The 24292-nt window shown below is 38.2% G+C and overlaps 1 protein-coding gene across 1 annotated transcript in view; it reads left to right on the plus strand.

Moving 5' to 3' along the window:
• The window catches only part of KHDRBS2 (KH RNA binding domain containing, signal transduction associated 2), a 770603-nt gene that overhangs the window by 670869 nt on the left and 75442 nt on the right, over positions 1 to 24292 (plus strand). The window contains exon 7 of the mRNA XM_052649249.1: positions 15246 to 15328. Within this exon, the coding sequence (XP_052505209.1) occupies positions 15246 to 15328 (83 nt within the window). The remainder of the gene's footprint in view (positions 1 to 15245; positions 15329 to 24292) is intronic.

A 24292-nucleotide genomic window follows, 5' to 3' on the forward strand; every position in this document is an offset into this window, starting at 1 on the left:
TTAGATATAATAAATTTATATATATTAATATATATTACTTTTATCCTACACAAATACATTTAAAATTTTGTATCTCATACATTGCTTCAGCTGTCCATTCAGTTCAGTTCAGTCGCTCAGTCATAACAGAATCTTTATGACCACATGGACTTCAGCACACCAGGCTTTCCTGCCCATCACCAGTTCCTGGAGCTTACTCAAATTCATATCCATTGAGTCAGTGATGCCATCCAACCATCTCATCCTCTGTCATTCCCTTCTCCTCCTGCCTTCAATCTTTCCCAGCATCAGGGTCTTTTCCAATGTGTCAGTTCTTGACATTGGGTGGCCAAATTATTGGGGTTTCAGCTTCAGCATCAATCCTTCCAATGAATATTCAGGACTGATCTCCTTTAAGATGGACTGGTGGGATCTCCTTGCTTTCCAAGGGACTCTCAAGAGTCTTCTTCAACACCACAGTTCAAAAGCATCAATTCTGCCGGGCTCAGCTTTCTTTTTAGTCCAACTCTCACATCCATACATGACTACTGGAAAAACTATAGCTTTGACTAGATGGATCTTTGTTGGCAAAGTAATGTCTGTGCCTTTTAATATGCTATCTAGGTTGATCATAACTTTTCTTCCAAGGAGCAAGCTTCTTTTCATTTCATGGCTGCAGTCATAATCTGCAATTTTGGAGCCCTCCCCCCAAAAAAGTTTGTCACTGTTTCCATTGTTTCCCCATCTATTTGCCATGAAGTGAGGGGATAGGATGCCATGGTCTTAGTTATTTGAATGTGGAGTTTTAAGCCAATTTTTTTGTCTCCTCTTTTACTTTCATCAAGAGGCTCTTTAGTTCTTCTTCAGTTTCTGCCATAAGGGTGGTGTTATCTGTGTATCTGAGGTTATTTATATTTCTCCTGACAATCTGGATTCCAGCTTGTGCTCCATCCAGTCCAGCATTTCTCATGATGTATTTTGCATATAAGTTAAATAAGCAGCGTGACAATATACAGCCTTGACGTGCTCCTTTCCTGATTTGGAACCAGGCTGTTGTCCCATGTCCTTTTCTAACTGTTACTTCCTGACCTGCATTCAGATTTTTCAGGAGGCAGGTCATGTGGTCTGATATTCCCATTTCTTTGAGAATTTTCCACAGTTTGTTCTGATCCACACACTCCACACAGTTAAAGGACTCTTGAGAGTCCCTTCTATTGCAAGGAAATCCAACCAGTGCATCCTAAAGGAAATCAATCCTGAATATTCGTTGGAAGGACTGATGTTGAAGCTGAAACTCCAATACCTTGGCCGCCTGATGCAAAGAGCTGACTCATTTGAAAATATCCTGATGCTGGGAAAGATTGAAGGTGGGAAGAGACAGGGACGACAGAGGATGAGATGGTTGGATGGCATCACCGACTCAATGGACATGAGTTTGAGTAAACTCCGGGAGTTGATGATTGACAGGGAGGCCTGACATGCTGCAGTCCATGGGGTCACAAAGAATTGGACAGCACTGAGCAACTGAAATGAACTGAACACAGTCAAAGGCTATGGCATAGACAATAAAGAAGAAGCAGATGTTTTTCTGAAACTTTCTTCCTTTTATTTAATTTGAATATCTTGCAGATACTGACTGGCCCTTTTGAAGCATATCTATATTAGTAATTTATCTTAGAACATCACCAGCATGATACATATTTTTCCTGTCCTAAGATAATCACAGAAACATTTACATCAGTTGTTGCAAAACAAAAACATTAAGTGTCTTTCTTGTACAAACATACAAGTAATTATAGATGACTGCTCTATGTCCTTTAGGAAATTGTGGGTTGCCAGGAAAGATCTCTCTCTATTTTGTGGATTTTATGTTAAGACTTTTAAAGAGTGCAAATGTAAATAAGGGGAAAAATGTAATAGTCATCCAAAGGCGAAATGATAAAGCTATTCTTCATAAATGGAGATACTACTACTTTCTACTCATCATTTGTAATATTTCCCTATTAGTAGTGATTGATATGAGTCAATATATATCTACACTGGATGGGAATAGTCTTATTTGTGTTAATTTAACAACTCAACACATATTTATTGAATGAATACTGTATTGCTGATCCTGTTCACAGCACCAATTGTCTCACTCTTTACAGTGTCCACACTGTTCATTTAACCCAGGGTAGGCAAGGCTTGAGCTAAGGGGCTTGGAGGAGACTAGCGAAGTCATAGGAACTACAAGCACATTTATTCTCTCCTGGCTGGCACAGTGGCCATAGCATTATTTGCTCCTGGCTGATGTAGCAGCCATACCAGTAGTGAAGTCGCTCAGTCGTGTCCAACTCTTTGCGACCCCGTGAACTGTAGCTCGCCAGGCTCCTCTGTCCATGGGATTCTCCAGGCAAGAATACTGGAGTGGGTTGACATTTCCTTCTCCAGGGGATCTTCCCGACCCAGAGATCAGACTCAGATCTCCCGCATTGCAGTCAGACGCTTTAACTTCTGAGCCACCAGGGAAGCCCATAGCAGTAGACATGCTATACTCTGTACTCTCTTGAATGACCCAACTGTGATGCAGCAGTAAATGCCACCACTTTCTAAGTGAGCTGATATATGCTTACAGCCCAAAGTCGCTCATGACCAAGTGAGTACCTCCTGATGTGCATGTGCAGTGCTACAAATGATCTCAGCTGTCACATAGTCATTACTTGCCAATGTGGGACAAGAGAGCCTGGACTCAACATCTTGGTTAATTTGCTCTATCCCTGCAAATACTCTGTGGGGGACACTATGATAAGTACCACAAGGCAACAAAAAAAGTGATTAACTTTCTTTTCAGGAACTTAAATTCTGAAAAGAGAAAATTATAGAAAAATAAATAGGGTATATGTTTAGATATCCACAGTTGCAGTGAGAAGAAAACAATGGGCTATTAAAATTCAGAGGGTAGAGAGTTACTGTGCTCAGTGATAAGGAATCTGCTTGCACTGAAGAAGCTATAGGAGATGTGGGTTCAATCCCTGGGTGGGGAAGATCACTGGAGGAGGGAACCAAAACCCTCCTATTCTAGCCCTCATATTCTAGCCTGGAGAATCCCATGGAGAGAGAAGACTGACAGGCTACAGTCCATAGCACCACAAAGAATCTTGTATGACTGAAGAGACTTAGCATGCACGGAGGGTTACCATATGCTTGGTAGGAGTAGGAAAATCTCTTGAAATTATGTAATTTAAATGGCCTTTTGAAGTCAGTAGCATTTTAACAGATGGAAATAGGACAAGAAAAGGGAATTCAGGAGACTGGAGGCTCTAAAGACATGCACCTGCCCTTCCATGCCTATTCTAGCCATTTGCTGTAGGACATGCACATACATACAAAGGGACAAGATGAAACAAAACTTTCTTGCCTCCGGTGGGATGCTTGAGCTCTTGAGTCGTGAGTATAAAGATGACTAAAGCTAAATTTTTACAAGCTTGGCAGAGGAACAATAGCTTAGGTGCTGGAAAAAAAGACGCCTGCGGCAAATATCATTCATCTCCCAGTTACAGACCCAGGTGGATACCAGAATAAAAAGCTGGGACCAGGCACTGCCCATTGCTGCATTGAGAAATTCTAACTGTGATGTTAATTCTTAATCTACCAGAGGAGAGATGAAGATAAGATGCTAACTCAAGGAAATCTTCTCTCCACACCCGAACAGTTATGAGTGTTCATGTGTAATTTTTATAGAATAGTTGGAAGATGAACTTATAGAAGTCTCCCTTTACTAAAACAAAAAGAGTAAGAGGTTTCATATAGGAGACAAAGATAAAATTAATGCACCAATCCAGAAGATCCAACATTTCACTAGTAGGAGCTTAAGAAATTGAAAACAAAAATGAAGCACTTCCCAGAACTGGAGAGCATAAGCTTCCAGATGGAAAGAGCTTATTAAGTACCCAGCACAAGGAGTGAAAGGAAGTGAACATATGAACACAGAATTGGAAAATTTCAGAACATTAGAGAAAGTATCTAGAAAGGGGAAATAATGAAATGAGACAAAATGAAACTAGGTAACATACAAGTAGCAGGAATCCCCAGCATCACATGTATATAATGATAGAATACATTGAATCAAAGAAAGGGAAATTTTGAATGAAAATAATTCTCAGCTTAAACGATTTTTTTTTTGTCATGAGATGTGGCATGAAGGGTCTTCTCCAACCAGGAATTGAACCCATATTCCACGTATTAGGAGCACAAAGTCTTAGCCACTGGACCTCCAGGGAAGTCCCATGCTTCTCCTAGTAAAAGATTTATCCTCAGTCAAAACTCCCAGTATAAGTTTAGTACTCAGCCAGTCAGATGTAAATCTAGAATTTTTAATTTTGTAAATGTTCAACACAATATCACAGATGTAGTATTCTTTCAAAAATATCCAGTTGGAATATAATTATGAGACTAATCAGGCAAATTAAGAATGTTGGACAGTCTTAAAAACAACTTATCCAGAATACTCAAAAATTAGTGCTACAGAAAATAATAAAAGGCTGGAGACTATGCTTGTTCCAAAAAAACTAAATAGATATAGTGACTAAATACTATTCATAAATTTTGATTGGATTTTGATCTTTAAAAAATACTTGTGAAAGGTTGCTTCCATGTTCTAGCTATTGTAAATAATGCTGCAGTGAGAAATGGGATACCTGTGTCTTTCAATTTTGGTTTCCTCAGGGTATATGCCTAGGAGTGGTATTATTTACAATAGCTAGAACACGGAAGCAGCCTAGATGCCCATCGACAGATGAATGGATAAGAAGTTGTGGTACATATACACAATAGAATACTACTCAGCCATAAAAAGGAAAACATTAGAGTCAGTTCTGATAAGGTGGATGAACCTAGAACCTATTATACAGAGTGAGGTGAGTCATAAAGACAGATAAATATTGTATTCTAAAGCACATATATGGAATCTAGAAAAATGGTACTGAAGAATTTATTTATGGAGAAACCGACATAGAGAATAGACTTATGGACATGGGGAGGGGGGAGTGAGGGGAGGAGGGGATGAGATGTATGAAAAGAGTAACATGGAAACTTATATTACCATATGTAAAATAGATAGCCATGGAGAAATTGCTGTATGGCTCAGAAAACTCAAACAGGGACTCTGTATCAACCTAGAGGGGTGTGTTGTGGAGGGAGATGGGAGGAAGTTTCAAAATGGAGGGGATACATGTATATATATGGCTGATTCATGTTGAGGTTTGACAGAAAGCACCAAAATTATGTAAAGCAATTATCCTTCAAAGGAAAAAAAAAAAAAAAACCTGTAAAAGAAAGCCCTGTTTTTGAAAATAACAGAATTTTAACTACACACAGTAAATGGTATCAAAGTAAATGGTATTATTAAATTATTGTGAGCAATTATGAGGGAGTAATAGTACTGTATCTATGTTGGGTAATATACTCAGGAGTTGGAAGCTGAGATGTTAAATGATGAACTGTCATATTCCCGGAGTAGACTTGTGAATGGTTTAGTGTATATTGAGATAATACAGCTGGGACAAAATTGACATATCTAGATGAAGAGTAGATGAGTTCATTGTACTATTATTTAACTTTTCTATGTAATTAAAGTTTTTAATGTCAAGAAAAGTAAAATAAAAAAGCTAGGTATGGAGGGAATATAAAACTAAAAAGGAGAGAAAGAGAGAGAAAATATAGATATTTCTCTCCTATATACCTCTTATCAGAGTTTACTGAAAGCGATGTTTCAGGAAGAAATGAGAACAAGCAGAAGATAGAATGTAGTAAAATGGAACTCCACATGAACTATAGGGGTGGGGGAGGTTTGAGAAAAAGTACTCTGCCTTCCGGCCTAGGAGTTCAACAGTCTAGACCAGTGCAATAATCTGGTCGTGAAGAAGGTGATCTCCATGGAGAAGAAAAGGATATGAGAGATTATCTGATACTTGGGAATATGTGAAAATAGTATTGCTATATTTGTGTAACTATTGGAACAATTGAAGTAAAACAATTCTAAACATATAGAAAAATAAAACAATAAAGTGAATGAGCAATTATTAACTTTAGAAGAAACAAAAAGATATGAAAATAAGGTAGAAATATTATAAATTATTTGTCTCATTTGTAAATAATAATTAGTTATTACTCAGTAACAAGGAACATTTAATGAAAAGATATGATGAAATTATATTAGGAAGACATGTTTGGTGGAGTCTATCAGTTCAGTTCAGTTCAGTCACTCAGTCGTGTCCGAGTCTTTCCGACCTCATGAATCACAGCACGCCAGGCCTCCCCGTCCATCACCAACTCCCGGAGTTCACTCAGACTCGCGTCCATCGAGTCAGTGATGCCATCCAGCCATCTCATCCTCTGTCGTCCCCTTCTTCTCCTGCCCCCAATACCTCCCAGCATCAGAGTCTTTTCCAATGAGTCAACTGTTCTCATGAGGTGGCCAAAGTACTGGAGTTTCAGCTTTAGCATCATTCCTTCCAAAGAAATCCCAGGGTAAAGTTCTAAAGAATTATTGTAAAGAATGAATAGCCAGTCAAGAGAAAGATGACTAACATTCATAAATCAAGCAGCATAAATTTAAACATATTATTTAACACAAAAATAAACAAAATCACATTTATGGATGTGAGAGTTGGACTGTGAAGAAAGCTGAGTGCCGAAGAATTGAAGCTTTTGAACTGTGGGGCTGGAGAAGACTCTTGTGAGTCCCTTGGAGTGCAAGGAGATCCAACCAGTCCATCCTAAAGGAGACCAGTCCTCGGTGTTTATTGCAAGGACTGATGCTGAGGCTGAAACTCCAATACTTTGGCCACCACATGCGAAGAGTTGAGTCATTGGAAAAAACCCTGATGCTGGGAGGGATTGGGGGCAGGAGGAAAAGGGGACGACAGAGGATGAGATGGCTGGATGGCATCACCAACTCGATGCACATGAGTTTGGGTGAACTCCAGGAGTTGGTGATGCACAGGGAGGTCTGACGAGCTGCAATTCATGGGGATCCCAAAGAGTTGGACACAAGTGAGCGACTGAACTGAACTGAACTGAAATACTAAAATACTACTAAAACAATAGGTGAAAACCTAAATGAGAACTGGAAGTTGGAGAAGGATAAGAAAAGTAGGTATTGCGTTTTGGAAAAAAAAAATCCTTTGGCCCTATTTTAAAACAATCTGTATGCAATATTTTATATACAAACATTATTTTTTTTTAATTTAATAGAAACAATTAGGAATTTGAAAGATCAAACTAAGCAACTGGTGCATACTTCAGAACATAAATAAGATGAAATCGAAATCATTAACAGAAAAATACAAGAAAGGTACAAGAAAATAGAAATAATTGAGGTCAGACTCAGGAAAAAACCAAAATATTATTATATATGAGTAAATCAAATGGGGGAGTAATAAAGAAGTAATGTTTTAAAAACATGCTTTGTTGATGAAAAAGAGTAGCTCTCATATTCAGTTCATTTCAGTTGCTCAGTTGTGTCCGACTCTTTGCGACCCCATGAACTGCAGCACGCCAGACCTCCCTGTCCATCACCAACTCCCGGAGTTTAATAAAACTCATGTCCATTGTGTCGATGATGCCATCCAACCATCTCATCCTCCGTCGTCGCCTTCTACTCCCACCTTCAATCTTTCCCGGAATAAAGGTTTTTCAAATGAATCAGTCCTTCACATTAGGTGGCCAAATTATTAGAGATTCAGCTTCAGCATCAGTCTTTCCAATGAATATTCAGGACTGATTTCCTTTAGGATGGACTGGTTGGATCTCCTTGCAGTCCAAAGGACTCTCAAGAGTCTTCTCAGACATCACAGTTCAAAAGCATCAATTCTTTGGTGCTCAGCTTTCTTTATAGTCCAACTCTCACATCCATATATGACTACTGGAAAAACTACAGCTTTAACTAGATGGACCTTTGTTGGCAAAGTGATGCCTCTGCTTTTTAATATGCTGTCTAGATTACCATAAGTTTTCTTCCAATGAGCAAGTGTCTTTTAATTTCATGGCTACAATTACCATCTGCAGTGATTTTGGAGCCCGAATAAATAAAGTCTATCACTGCTTCCACTGTTTCCCCACATTTTGCCTTGAAGTGATGGGACCAGATGCCACAATCTTCATTTTCTGAATGTTGAACTTTAAGCCAACTTTTTCACATCCTCTTTCATTTTCATCAAGAGGCTCTTTCTACCACAAGTGTAGTGTCATCTGCATATCTGAGGTTATTGATATTTCTCTAGGAAATCTTGACTCCACCATTTTTCATGATGCTTTCTGCATATAAGTTAAAAAAATCGGGTGACAATATACAGCCTTGACATACTATTTTCCTATTTGGAAACAGCTTTTGTCCCATGTCAAGTTATAACCGTTACTTCCTGACGTGCTTACAGATTTCTCAGGAGGCAGGTGAGGTGGTTTGGTATTGCCATCTCTTGAAGAGTTTTCCACAGTCTGTTGTGACCCACATAGTCAAAGGCTTTGGCATAGTTAATAAAGCAGAGATAGATGTTTTTCTGGTACTCTCTTGGTTTTTCAATGATCCAGCAGATGTTGTCAATTTGATCTGGTTCCTCTGCATTTTCTTTCTTTAAAAAAAATAAATTTATTTATTTTAATTGGAGGCTAATTACTTTACAATATTGTATTGGTTTTGCCATACATCAGCATGAATCTGCCATGAGTGTACATGTGTTCCCCATCCCGAACCCGCCCTCCCACTTCCCTTCCCATATCATGCCTCTGGGTCATCACAGTGCACCAGCCACAAGCCCCCTGTATCCTGCATTGAAACTCGACTCGTGGTTCATTTTATTTATGATATTATACATGTTTCAATGCCATTCTCCCAAATCATCCCACTCTCCCCCTCTCCCATAGAGTCCAAAAGACTGTTCTATACATCTGTGTCTCTTTTGCTAGCTCACATACAGTGTTATCATTACCATCTTTCTAAATTCCATATCTATGTGTTAGTATACTGTTTTGGTGTTTTTCTTTCTGGCTTACTTCACTTTGTATAATAGGCTCCAGTTTCATCCACCTCATTAGAACTGATTCAAATGTACTCTTTTTAATGGCTGAGTAATACTCCATTGTGTATATGTACCACTGCTTTCTTATTCATTCATATGCTGATGGACATCTAGGTTGTTTCCATGTCCTGGCTATTATAAATGGTGCTGAGATGAACATTGGAGTGCAATGTTTCTTTCAATTCTGGTTTCCTCGGTGTGTATGCCCAGGAGTGGGATTGCTGGGTCATAAGGCAGTTCTATTTCCAGTTTTTTAAGAACTCTCCATACTGTTCTCCATAGTGGCTGAACTAGGTTGCATTCCCACCAAGAGTGCAAGAGGGTTCCCTTTTCTCCACACCCTCTCCAGCGTTTATTGCTTGTAGACATTTGGATTGCAGCTATTCTGACTGGCGTGAAATAGTACCTCATTGTGGTTTTGATTTGCATTTCTCTAATAATGAGTTATGTTGAGCATCTTTTCATGTGTCTGTTAGCCATCTATATGTCTTCTTTGGAGAAATGTCTATTTAGTCCTTTGGCCCATTTTTTGATTGGGTCGTTTATTTTTCTGGATTTGAGTTGCAGGAGTTGATTGTATTTTTTTGAGATTAATTCTTTATCAGTTCCTTCATTTGCTATTATTTTCTCCCATTCAGAAGGCTGTCTTTTCACCTTGCTTAGAGTTTCCTTTGTTGTGCAGAAGCTTCTAATTTTAATTAGGTACAATTTGTTTATTTTTTGCTTTTATTTCCAATATTCTGGGAGGTGGGTCATAGAGGATCCTTCTGTGATTTATGTCAGATAGTGTTTGCCTATGTTCTCCTCTAGGAGTTTTATAGTTTCTGGTCTTATGTTTAGATCTTAAATCCACTTTGAGTTTATTTTTGTGTATGGTGTTAGAAAGTGTTCTAGTTTCATTCTTTTACAAGTGGCAGACCAATTTTCCAGCACCAATTGTTAAAGAGATTGTCTTTTCTCCATTGTATATTCTTTCCTCCTTTGTCAAAGATAAGGTGTCCATAGGTGCATGGCTTTATCTCTGGGCTTTCTATTTTGTTCCAGTGATCTATATTTCTGTCTTTGTGCCAGTACCATACTCTCTTGATGACTGTGGCTTTGTAGTAGAGCCTGAAGTCAGGCAGGTTGATTCCTCCAGTTCCATTCTTCTTTCTCAAGTTTGCTTTGGCTATTAGAGTTCTTTTTCTTTTCTTTTTTTTTTTTTTTAACAAATTGTGAAATCTAGCTCTATGAAAAATACTGTTGGTAGCTTGATAGGGATTGCATTGTATATATAGATTGGTTTGGGTTCAGTTCAGTTCGGTTGCTCAGTCGTGTTTGACTCTTTGTGACCCCATGAATCACATTACACCAGGTCTCCCTGTTCATCACCATCTCCCGGAGTTCACCCAGACTCACATCCATTGAGTCCGTGATGCCATCCAGCCATTTCATCCTTGGCCGTCCCCTTCTCTTTCTGCCTCCATTCCCTCCCAGCATCAGAGTCTTTTCCAATGAGTCAACTCTTCGCATGAGGTGGCCAAAGTACTGGAATTTCAGCTTTAGCATCATTCCTTCCAAAGAAATCCCAGGGTTGATCTCCTTCAGAATGGACTGGTTGGATCTCCTTGCAGTCCAAGGGACTCTCAAGAATTTTTTCCAACACCACAGTTCAAAAGCATCAATTCTTCGGTGTTCAACCTTCTTCACAGTCCAACTCTCACATCCATACATGACCACAGGAAAAACCATAGCCTTGACTAGACGGACCTTAGTCGGCAAAGTATTGTCTCTGCTTTTAAATATACTATCTAGGTTGGTCATAACTTTTCCTCCGAGGAGTAAGCGTCTTTTAATTTCATGGCTGCAGTCACCATCTGTAGTGATTTTGGAGCCCCCCCAAAATAAAGTCTGACACTGTTTCTACTGTTTCCTCATACTTCCCATGAAGTGATGGGACTGGGTGCCAGGGTCTTCGTTTTCAGAATGTTGAGCTTTAAGCCAACTTTTTCACTCTCTTCTTTCACTTTCATCGAGAGGTTTTTTAGCTCCTCTTCACTTTCTGCCATAAGGGGTAGTATACACATTTTCACTATATTGATTATTCTCATCCATAAACATGGTATATTTCTCCATCTATTAGTGTCCTCTTTGATTTCTTTTGCCAGTGTTTTATAGTTTTCTATATATAGGTCTTTAGATTCCTTAGGTAGATATATTCTTCAGTATTTTATTATTTTCATTGCAATGGTGAAAGAAATTGTTTCCTTAATTTCTCTTTCTACTTTCTCATTATTAGTGTATAGGAATGCAAAGGATTTCTGTGTGTTGACTTTATATCTTGCAACATAACTATATTCATTGATTAGCTCTAGTAATTTTCTGGTGGAGTCTTTAGGGTTTTCTCTGTAGAGGATCATGTCATCTGCAAAGAGTGAGAGTTTTACTTCTTCTTTTCCAATTTGGATTCCTTTTATTTCTTTTTCTGCTCTGATTGCTGTGGCCAAAACTTCCAGAACTATGTTGAATAGTAGTGGTGAAAGTGGGTACCCTTGTCTTGTTCCTGACTTTAGGGGAAATGATTTCAATTTTTCATCATTGAGGATAATACTTGCTGTGGTTTTGTCATAGATAGCTTTTATTATATTGAGGTATGTTCCTTCTATTCTTGCTTTCTGGAGAGTTTTAATCTCAAATGGATGTTGAATTTTGCCAAAGGCTTTCTCTGCATCTATTGAGATAATCATATGACTTTTATTTTTAAATTTGTTAATGTGGTGTATCACATTGATTGATTTGTGAATACTGAAGAATCCTTTCATCCCTGGGATAAAGCCCACTTGGTCATGGGGTATGATCTTTTTAATGTGTTGTTAGATTCTTATTGCTAGAAGTTTGTTAAAGATTTTTGCATCTATGTTCATCAGTGATATTAGCCTGTAGTTTTCTTTCTTTTTTTTTGTGGCATCTTTGTCAGGTTTAGTATTAGGGTGATGGTAGCCTCATAGAATGAGTTTGGATGTTTACCTTCCTCTGCAATTTTCTGGAGGAGTTTGAGTAGTATAGGTGTTAGTGCTTTTCTAAATTTTTGGTAGAATTCGGCTGTGAAGTTGTCTGGACCTGGGCGTTTGTTTGGTGGAAGATTTCTGATTACAATTTCACTTTCTGTACTTGCGATGGGTCTGTTAAGATTTTCCATTTCTTCCTTGTTCAGTTTTAGAAAGTTGTAATTTTCTAAGAATTTGTCCATTGCTTCCAAGTTTTGCATTTTATTGGCATATATTCTAAAACCAGCTTGAACATCTGGAAGTTTACAGTTCACATATTGCTGAAGCCTGGCTTCGAATTTTAAGTGTTACTTTACTAGCGTGTGAGACGAGTGCAATGGTCTGGTAGTTTGAGCATTCTTTGGCGTTGCATTTCTTTGGGGTTGGAATGAAAACTGACCTTTTTTCAGTCCTGTGGCCACTGCTGTTTTCCAAATTTACTGGCATACTGAGTGTAGCACTGAGTGTAGCTACACAGCATTGTCTTTCAGGATTTGAAATATCTCAGCTGGAATTCCATCACCTCCACCAGCTTTGTTTGTAGTGATGCTTCCTAAGGCCCACTTGACTTCACATTCCAGGATGCCTGGCTCTAGGTGAGTGATCACACCATCATGATTATCTGGGTCGTGAAGATCTTTTTCGTACAATCTGTATTCTTGCCACCTCTACTTAATATCTTCTGCTTCTGTTAGGTTCATCCCATTTCTGTCCTTTATCAAGCCCATCTTTGCATGAAATGTTCCCTTGGTAGCTCTAATTTTCTTGAATAGATCTCTAGTCTTTCCCATTCTGTTGTTTTCCTCTATTTCTTTGCATTGATCCCTGAGGAAGGCTTTCTATTTCTCCTTGCTATCCTTTGGAACTCTGCATTCAAATGGGTATATCTTTTCTTTTCTCCTTTGGCATTTGCTTCTCTTCTTTTCATAGCTATTTGTAAGACCTCCTCAAACAACCATTTTGCCCCTTTGCACTTCTTTTTCTTGGAGATGATCTCGTGTACAATGTCATGAACCTCCATCCATAGTTATTCAGGCACCCTGTCTATCAGATCTAATGCCTTGAATCTATTTGTCACTTCCACTGTATAATCATAAGAGATTTGATTTAGGTCATACATGGTCTAGTGGTTTTACATACTTTCTTCAATTTAAGTCTGAATTTGGCAATAATAAGTTCATGATCTGAGCCACAGTCAGCTCCCAGTTTTGTTTTTGCTGACTGTATAGAGTTTCTCCAACTTTGGCTGCATAGACTATAATCGATCTGATTTGGGTGTTGACCATCTGGTGACGTCAATGTGTAGAATCTTCTCTTGTGTTTTTGGAACAGGGTGTTTGCTATGGCCAGTCTTCCATTGGAAAAACTTTATTAGCCTTTGCCCTGCTTTATTCTGTGCTTGATTGCCAAATTTGCCTGTTACTCCAGTTATTTCTTTACTTTCTTCTTTTGTGTTCCAATCCCCTATCAAGTAGAGGACATATTTTTTTTGGTGTTAGTTCTAGAAAATCTTGTAAGTCTTCATAAAACTGTTCAACTTCAGCTTCTTCAGCATTGTTGGTTGGGGCATAGACTTGGATTACCATAATATTGAATGATTTACCTTGGAAACAAACAAAGATCACTCTGTCATTTTTTAGGTTGCCCCCAAGTACTGCATTTCAGACTCTTATTGACTATGATGGCTACTCCATTTCTTTTAAGGAATTCTTGCCCACAGTAGTAGATATAATGGTCATCTGAGTTAAATTCACTCATTCTAGTTAACTTTAATTCAATGATCCCTAAAATATCTATATTTACTCTTGCCATCTCCTGTTTGACAACTTCCAATTTGACTTGATTCATGGACCTAACATTCCAGATTCCTATGTAATATTGCTCTTTATAGCATTGGACTCTACTTCTATCAACAGTCATGTCCACAACTTAGTGTTGTTTTTTGCTTTGGCTCTGTCTCTTCATTCTTCCTTGAGCTAGGTCTCAACTGATCTCCAGTAGCATATTGGACACCTACCGACCTGGGGAGTTCATCTTTCAGTGTCCTATCATTTTATCTTTTCTTCCCATTCATGGGGTTCTCAAGGCAAGAATACTGAAGTAGTTTGCCATTCCCTTCTCCATTGGACCACATTTTGTCAGACCTCTCCACCGACCCGTCCATCTTGGTTGGCCCTACACAGCATGGCTCATAGTTTCAGTGAGTTAGACAAGGCTGTGGCCATGTTATCAGATTGGTTAATTTTCTGTCATTGTGATTTTCAGTCTGCTGCCCTCTGATGGAGAAGTATAAGAAGCTTATGGAAGCTTCCAGATGGGATAGATTGGCTGAAGGGGAAGCTAGGTCTTGATTAAATTTGTTTTCAGATTAAATGAACTCAGAAATCTTAGTCAAAATTAATGTGGAAAAATGCACATATTTTGGTTTAAATTTATGAATAAAATAAGGAGAGATTTGCAAGCCTCCAGACTGAAATGGAGTTATAAAATTGGTAGGGTGGGATGGAAGTACATTCTAAAGAAAGTGTTGCACCAACAAAGATACAAGGCAGAAAAAATAAAGGTTTTCTTAGAAGTTGAGAGTAATCGAGATGGATGGCAAGAGTTTTAAATAAAGTCAATGACTACAAAAGAAAACAAAACTAAATCACTAAAAGAACAATGTACAACTGGAGTATATAATTTGTATACATTGTACAGTTTTTCCTTTTCTCCTTTCATTTTTTGTTTTTTTAAAAACAATATTTACTGTACCTTTTTCTAACTAAAAGTTGAAGAATCCTGATTTCAGATTTAGTCTAATTATTATTATTATGGGAAGAAATAAATTCCAGTAGCATTGTAACAAATAGATAATTGTCACCATTAGGTTATCATAACTATTCATATTCTCTCATATCATTTAACAAAATATTATGATTTTTTAATTTGTCTTGATCAAAATTCTAAATAAATCCATGAATAGGCATTGATGCTTCAATGATATGTTGAGTTTGGATATTATATATTAAAATTTGGACCATGAAATATTACTCAACATTGCATACAAATTGTTTATCTAGTAAAATATGATGTAAAGTGACTAAACAAACATAAAAACTAAGTTAAGTTCTCATTAATGAAAAACAGATTAATCAGTTAAACTATTTGCTAATATATCTTTTTATCATTTTTGCCTCAGGGTTATGATGATGGCTATGGGGGTGAATATGATGATGAAATCTATGAGACTTATGACAATAGCTATGCCATCCAAGCACAAAGGTAAGGCATACTTTGTCTAAAGCATCCTTCTCAGGATGATTTCTTATCTTGGTATTTTGTTTCTTTTATCTGAATATTAGCTACATTTTGTGAAAGTTTCTAGCAGTGGATTTAATTTATTGTCCTTCTAAATTATCAAATTATTTACTAGACTGTGAGAAATATAATGATCTTGCAATTGGTAATAATGAACTAGTAGTATGTAGTTTTAAGACTAGGTGCTTATCATAACTAATCAATTCATTATGTGAGTTTATATTTTAAAAATACTGTTAATATTAGAAATTTTTAGTGAATTCATAATTAAGACAATAACAAAAACAAATCTCTTGTCCAGTGGGGCTATATTGCCAGAAATTTAATTTATTTTTAAGACAAAACATAGGAAAATATTAGTGTTCTGAAAAGAGAAAAATTCTTAAAACATCTTATGGAATCAAGAATTTATTTCTTTTAACTGATTTTAAAATTTCCAACAAACAAAAGTACAAGAACAGATAGCTTCACAAACAAACTCTAAAAAACATTTAGAAGAGAATTAACACCTGCCCTTCTGAAATCATTCCAAAAGTCTCAGAGAAAGCAAAACTCCAAAACTCATTCTAGGAGGCCACTAGTACCCTGATACCAATACCAGACAAAGATACTGCAAAAAAAAAAAAAAAAAAGAAGAAAAGAAAGAAAGAAAAGAAAATTACTGGCCAATATCACTGATGAAAATAGATGAAAAAACTCCTGTACAAAATACTAGCAAGTTCCGTTAAATCATCATACACTATGATCATATGGTATTTATTCTAGGGATTCAAGGACTTTTCAATATCAACAAATCAATGTGTGATACACCACATCAACACATTGGAGAATATTAACCATATAATTATTTCAAGGGATACAGAAAAAGCTTTTTACAAAATTCAACACTCAGTTATGACAATAACTCTCCAGAAAGTGGGCATATAAGGAGCATACCTCAACATAATAGAGGCCATATATGACTAATCTACAGCTAACATCATACTCAATGCTGAAAAACTGAAAGGATTTTCTCTAAGATCGGTAACAAGACAAGGATTTCCACTCTTGCACTTTTATTTAGCATAGGTTTGGAAATCTTAGGTTTAGAAATCAGAGATAAAAGAACAGAAATAAAGGGAACACAAATTGGGAACAGGGGAGTGAAACCATCATTGTTTGTATATAATATGATATTATACATAGAAAATCCTAAAGATGCCACCAGACAGCTCAGTTCAGTTCAGTTCAGTCACTCAGTTGTGTCTGACGTTTTGCAACTCCACAGACTTCAGCACACCAGGCTTTCCTCTCCATAACTAACTCCTGGAACTTACTCAAACTCACGTCCATTGAGTCTGTGATGCCATCCAAACATCTCATCCTCTGCTGTCCCCTTCTCTTCCCACATTTAATCTTTCTTAGCATCAAGATATTTTCAAATGGGTCAATTCTTTGCACCAGGTGGCCAAAGCATTGGAGTTTCAGCTTCAAAATCAGTCCTTCCAATGAATATTCAGGACTGACTTCCTTTAGGATTACCAGGTTAGTTCTCCATGCAATCCAAGGGACTCTCAAGAGTCTTCTCCAGCACCACAGTTCAAAAGCATCAATTCTTCTGTGCTCAGCTTTCTTTATAGTCCAACTGTCACATCCATACAGGACTAATGGAAAAACCATCGCTTTGACTAGATGGTGACCTTTGTGGGTAAAGTAATGTCTCTCCTTTTTAATATACAGTCTAGGTTGGCAGTAGCTTTTCTTCCAGGGAGCAACCATCTTTTAATTTTATGGCTGCAGTCGCCATCTGCAGTGATTTTGGAGCCCCCTCAAATAAAGTCTGTCACTGTTTCCATTGTTTCCCCATCTATTTTCCATGAAGTGATGGGACCAGATGCCATGATCTAAGTTTTCTGAATGTTGAGTTTTAAGCCAAATTTTTCGCTCTTCCTTCTGCTTTTACCAAGAGGTTCTTTAGTTCTTTCTTTTCTGCTAGAAGGGTGGTGCCATTTGCTAATCAATGAATGTGGCTAACTGGTGTTTCAGGATGCAAAATTAACACGCAGAAGTCTGTTGCATTTCTACACATTAATAAAGATGAGAAAGAGAAACCAAGGAAACCATCCAATTACTGCAATAAATAAATGAATAAATAAATAAATAAATAAATATAATATCCTGGTATAAACCTATCTAGGGAGGCAAAATACTTTTACTCTGAAAACTACAAGAGACTATAAGAAAAATATAAGAAAGAAAGAATGAAAGGAGAAAAGAAAGAAATGGTTACACAAATGGATGGAGTAAAAATATATCATGTTCTTGGATTGCAATAATCAATATTGTCAAAATGACTATAATACCCATGGGAATCTACAGATTCAATGGTAATCCAATGCCATTTTTCACAGAACTAGAATTTTTTAAAATCTTGAAATTTCTGTGGAGACGCAGAAGACTTCAAATAGTTAAATAAATATTCAAACAAAAATGGAGCTGGATAAATCAGGCTGCCTGAATTCAGACTATACTACAAAGCTACAGTCATCAAAAGAGTGTGATACTGGCACAAAAACAGAAATAAAGATCAATAGAACAGGGTGGAAAGCCCAGAAATAAACTCACACATCTAGGTTCAATTAATCTATGACAAGGGAGGCAAGAATATATAATAAAGAAAAGACAGTCTCTTCAATAAGTGGTGCTGAGAAAACTGAATAGCTACATGCTAATGCCATACACAAAAATAAACTCAAAATTGATCAAAGATCTAAATTTAAGACCCGATATTATAAAATTATTAGAGGAAAATATATGTAGAATTCTATTTGACATAATACATATCAATGTACTTTCCCTTCTGTCTCTTAGAGTAAGGGACACAAAAATGAAAATAAACAAATGGGACCTAATCAAAATCAAAATCTTTTGCACAGATAAAGAAACCTAAGCAAAGGAAAAGACAATCCACAAAATGGGTGAAAATATTTGCAAATTATGTGACCAGCAAGGGATTAATCTCAAAAATTTACAAACAGGTCACACAGCTCAATATCATAAAAGAGGCAATGCAAAATGGGCAGAAGATGCTCTTAAACAGACGTTTCTCTGAAGAAAAAAACAGATGGCCAATAGGTGAATGAAAACGTGTTCAACATCACTAATGATTCAGTTCAGCTCAGTTCAGTCCCTCAGTCGTGTCCGACTCTTTGCGACCCCATGAATCACAGCACGCCAGGTCTCCCTGTCCATCACCAACTCCCGGAGTTCACTCAAACTCATCTTCATTGAGTTGGTAATGCCATCCAGCCATCTCATCCTCGGTCGTCCCCTTCTCCTCCTGCCTCCAATCCCTCCCAGCATCAGAGTCTTTTCCAATGAGTCAACCCTTCACATGTGATGGCCAAAGTACTGGATTTTCAGCTTTAGCCTCATTCCTTCCAAGGAAATCCCAGGGCTGATCTCCTTCAGAATGGACTGGTTGGATCTCCTTGCAGTCCAAGGGACTCTCAAGAGTCTTCTCCAACACCACAGTTCAAAAGCATCAATTCTTCGGCGCTCAGCCTTCTTCACAGTCCAACTCGCACATCCATATATGACCACTGGGAAAACCATAGCCTTGACTAGACGGACCTTAGTTGGCAAAGTAATGTCTCTGCTTTTGAATATGCTATCTAGGTTGGTCATAACTTTTCTTCCAAGGAGTAAGTGTCTTTTAATTTCATGGCTACCATCACCATCTGCAGTGATTTTTGAGCCCCCAGAAATAAAGTCTGACACTGTTTCCACTGTTTCCCCATCTATTTCCCATGGAGTGATGGGACCAGATGCCATGATCTTCGTTTTTTGAATGTTGAGCTTTAAGCCAACTTTTTCGCACTCCTCTTTCACTTACATCAAGAGGCTTTTAAGTTCCTCTTCACCTTCTGCCATCAGGGTGGTGTCATCGGCATATCTGAGGTTATTGCTATTTCTCCCAGCAATCTTGATTCCAGCTTGTGCTTCTTCCAGTCCAGTGTTTCTCATGATGTATTCTGCATATAAGTTAAATAAGCAGGGTGACAATATACAGCCTTGACGTACTCCTTTTCCTACTTGGCAACAGACTGTTGTTTCATGTCCAGTTCTAACTGCTGTTTCCTGACCTGCATACAGATTTCTCAAGAGGCAGGTCAGGTGGTCTGGTATTCCCATCTCTTTCAGAATTTTCCACAGTTTATTGTGATCCACACAGTCAAAGGCTTTGGCATAGTCAATAAAGCATAAATAGATGTTTTTCTGGAAGTCTCTTGCGTTTTCCATGATCCAGCAGATGATGGCAATTTGCTCTCTGGTTCTTCTGCCTTTTCTAAATCCAGGTTGAACATCAGGAAGTTCATGGTTCACATATTGCTGAAGTATGGCTTGGAAAATTTTTAGTATCACTTTACTAGCCTGTGAGATGAGTACAATTGTGCAGAATTTTGCGCATTCGTTGGCATTGCCTTTCTTTGGGATTGGAATGAAAACTGACCTTTTCCAGTCCTGTGGCCACTGTTGAGTTTTCCAACTTTGTTGGCATACTGAGTGCAGCACTTTCACAGCATCATCTTTCAGGATTTGATATAGCTCAACTGGGATGCCATCTCCTAGACTAGCTTTGCTTTTAGTGATGCTTTCTTTTTTTCTTTTTCTTTTTTTTTTTTTTTTACTTTTTTTTTTTTTTAGTATTAAGTTTTTTATTTTTTTAATTTTAAAATCTTTAATTCTTACATGTGTTCCCAAACATGAACCCCCCCTCCCACCTCCCTCCCCATAACATCTCTGTGGGTCATCCCCATGCACCAGCCCCAAGCATGCTGTATCCTGCGTCAGACATAGACTAGCGATTCAATTCTTACATGATAGCATACATGATAGAATGCCATTCTCCCAAATCATCCCACCCTCTCCCTCTCCCTCTGAGTCCAAAAGTCCATTATACACAGCTGCGTCTTTTTTTCCTGTCTTGCATACAGGGTCGTCATTGCCATCTTTCTAAATTCCATATATATGTGTTAGTATACTGTATTGGTGTTTTTCTTTCTGGCTTACTTCACTCTGTATAATCGGCTCCAGTTTCATCCATCTCATCAGAACTGATTCAAATGAATTCTTTTTAACGGCTGAGTAATACTCCATTGTGTATATGTACCACAGCTTTCTTATCCATTCATCTGCTGATGGACATCTAGGTTGTTTCCATGTCCTGGCTATTATAAACAGTGCTGAGATGAACACTGGGGTACATGTGTCTCTTTCAATTCTGGTTTCCTCGGTGTGTATGCCAAGCAGTGGGATTGCTGGGTCATAAGGGAGTTCTATTTGCAATTTTTTAAGGAATCTCCACACTGTTCTCCATAGTGGCTGTACTAGTTTGCATTCCCACCAACAGTGTAGGAGGGTTGATGCTTTCTAAGGCCCACTTGACTTCACATTCCAGGATGTCTGGCTCTAGGTGACTGATCACACCATCGTGATTATCTGGGTCATGGAGATCTTTTTTGTACTAATGATTCACTTTAGTTCAGTGGCTCAGTCGTGTTCAACTCTTTGCGACCCCATGAATCGCAGCACGCCAGGCCTCCCTGTTCATCACCAACTCCTGGAGTTCACTCAGACTCATGTCCATCGTGTCACTGATGCCATCCAGCCATATCATCCTCGGTCGTCCCCTTCTCCTCCTGCCTCCAATCCCTCCCAGCATCAGAGTCTTTTCCAGTGAGTCAACTCTTCACATGAGGTGGCCAAAATACTGGAGCTTCAGCTTTAGCATCATTCTTTCTAAAGAAATGCCAGGGTTGATCTCCTTCAGAATGGACTGGTTGGATCTCCTTGCAGTCCAAGGGACTCTCAAGAGTCTTCTCCAACACCGCAGTTCAAAAGCATTAATTCTTCAGTGCTCAGCCTTCTTCATAATCCAACTCTCACATCCATACATGATCACAGGAAAAACCATAACCTTGACTAGATGGACCTTAGTCGGCAATGTAATGTCTCTGCTTTTGAATATACAAACTAGGTTGGTCATAATTTTTCTTCCAAGGAGTAAGCGTCTTTTAATTTCATGGCTGCAGTCACCATCTGCAGTGATTTTGGAGCTCCCAAAAATAAAGTCTGACACTGTATCCACTGTTCACCCATCTATTTCCCATGAAGTGGTGGGACCGGATGCCGTGATCTTCATTTTCTGAATGTTGAGCTTTAGGCCAACTTTTTCACTCTCCACTTTCACTTTCACCAAGAGGCTTTTTAATTCCTCTCCACTTTCTGTCATAAGGGTGGTGTCATCGGCATATCTGAGGTTATTGCTATTTCTCCCAGCAATCTTGATTCCAGCTTGTGTTTCTTCCAGTCCAGCATTTCTCATGATGTACTCTGCATAGAAGTTAAATAAGCAGGGTGACAATATACAGCCTTGACGCACTCCTTTTCCTCTTTGGAACCAGTCTGTTGTTCCATGTCCAGTTCTATCTGCTGCTTCCTGACCTTCATACAGATTTCTCAAGAGGCAGGTCAGGTGGTCTGGTATTCCCAACTCTTTCAGAATTTTCCACAGTTTATTATGATCCACACAGTCAAAGGCTTAAGGCATTGTCAATAAAGCATGAATAGATGTTTTTCTGGAAGTCTCTTGCATTTTCCATGATCCAGCAGATGTTGGCAATTTGATCTCTGTTTCCTTTGCCTTTTCTTAAACCAGCTTGAACGTCAGGGAGTTCATGGTTCATGTATTGCTGAAGCCTGGCTTGGAGATTTTTGAGCATTAATTTACTTGCATGTGAGATGAATGCAATTGTGTGGTAGTTTGAGCATTCTTTGGCATTGCCTTTCTTTGGGGTTGGAATGAAAACTGAACTTTTCCATTCCTGTGGCCACTGCTGAGTTTTCCAATTTGCTGGCATATTGAGTGCAGCACTTTCACAGCATCATCTTTCAGGATTTGAAACAACTCAACTGGAATTTCATCACCTCTACTGGTTTTCTTCATAGCGATGCTTTCCAAGCCCCACTTGACTTCACATTCCAGAATGTTTGGCTCTAGATGAGTGATCACACCTCGTGATTATCTGGGTTGTGAAAATCTTTTTTTTTACAGTTCTTCTGTGTATTCTTGCCACCTCTTCTTAATATCTTCTGCTTCTGTTAGGTCCAGACCATTTCTGTCCTTTATCGAGCCCATCTTTGCATGAAATGTTCCCTTGGTATCTCTAATTTTCTTGAAGAGATCTCTAGTCTTTCCCATTCTGTTCTTTTCCTCTATTTCTTTGCATTGATCGCTGAAGAAGGCTCTCTTATCTCTTCTTGCTATTCTCTGGAACTCTGCATTCAGTGCTTATATCTTTCATTTTCTTCTTTGCTTTCCACCTCTCTTCTTTTCACAGCTATTTGTAAGGCCTCCCCAGACAGCTGTTTTACTTTTTTTCATTTTTTTTCCATGGGGATGGTCTTGATTCCTGTCTCTTGTAAAATGTCACGAACCTCATTCCATAGTTCATCAGGCACTCTACCTATCAGATCTAGGCCCTTAAATCTATTTCTCACTTCCACTGTATAATCATAAGGGATTTGATTTAGGTCATACCTGAATGCTCTAGTGGTTTTCCCTATTTTCTTCAATTTCAGTCTGAATTTGGTAATAAGGAGTTCATGATCTGAGCCACAGTCATCTGCTTGTCTTGTTTTTGTTGACTGTATAGAGCTTCTCCATCTTTGGCTGCATAGAATGTAATCAATCTGATTTCAGTGTTGACCATCTGGTGATGTCCATATGTAGGGTCTTCTCTTGTGTTGTTGGAAGAGGGTGTTTGCTATGACCAGTGCATTTTCTTGGTACAACACTATTAGTCTTTGCCCTGCTTCATTCCACATTCCAAGGCCAAATTTGCCTGTTACTCCAGGTGTTTCTTGACTTCCTACTTTTGCATTTCAGTCCCCTATAATGAAAAGGACACCTTTTTTGGGTGTTAGTTCTAAAAGGTCTTGTAGGTCTTCAGTGATTAAAGAAATGCTAATCAAAACTACAAGGAGGTATCACCTCACATCAGTCAGAATCGGTATTACCAAAAATTACTTGTCAACAATAAATGCTGGAGAGGGTGTGGAGAAAAGGGAGTCCTCCTACACAGTTGGTGGGAATGTAAATTGGTGAAACGACTATTGAGTATAATAAGAAAGTCCCTTAAGAAACTGAAAGAGCTACCCTATTATCTAGCAATCCCACTCCCAGGCTTATATCCAGAGAAAACCGTGATTTGAATGGATGCATGTATTCCAGTGCTTATTGCAATAGCCAAGACATGGAAGCAACATGAATACCTATTGACAGAAAATAGATAAGTAAATAAAGAAAAATTCATACATATATGCAATAGAATATTACTCAGCTTAAAAAGAACCAAATGATCCAATTTGCATCAACACAAATAAATTGGAGATTATCATACTAAGTGAAGTAAGCCAGACAAAACAAACATCATATGAGACTGATTATACACACAATCTAAAATAAATTATACAAATGAATGTATTTACAATACGGAAACAGAATCACAGACTTAGAGAATGAATTTATGGTTACCAGGGGTGAAGAGTTAAGGGAGGGAGAGTTTGAAAATTTGGGATTGACATGTACGTATTGCTGTATTGAAAATGGATAACCAACATGAAGACTCTTGAGAGTCCCTTGGATTTCAAGGAAATCAAACCAGTCAATCCTAAAGGAAATCAATCCTGAATATTCATTGCAAGGACTGATGTTGAAGCTGAAGCTCCAATAATTTGGCCACCTTATGCTAAGAACCAACTCATTAGAAATGACCCTGATGCTGGGAAAGATTGAAGGCAGGAGCAGAAGGGGACAACAGAAGATGAGATGGTTGGATGGCGTCACTGACTCAATGGTCATAAGTTTGAGCAAGCTCTGGGAGT

Source organism: Budorcas taxicolor, chromosome 11 (assembly GCF_023091745.1).
Source record: "Budorcas taxicolor isolate Tak-1 chromosome 11, Takin1.1, whole genome shotgun sequence".
Classification (NCBI taxonomy): Eukaryota; Metazoa; Chordata; class Mammalia; order Artiodactyla; family Bovidae; genus Budorcas; species Budorcas taxicolor.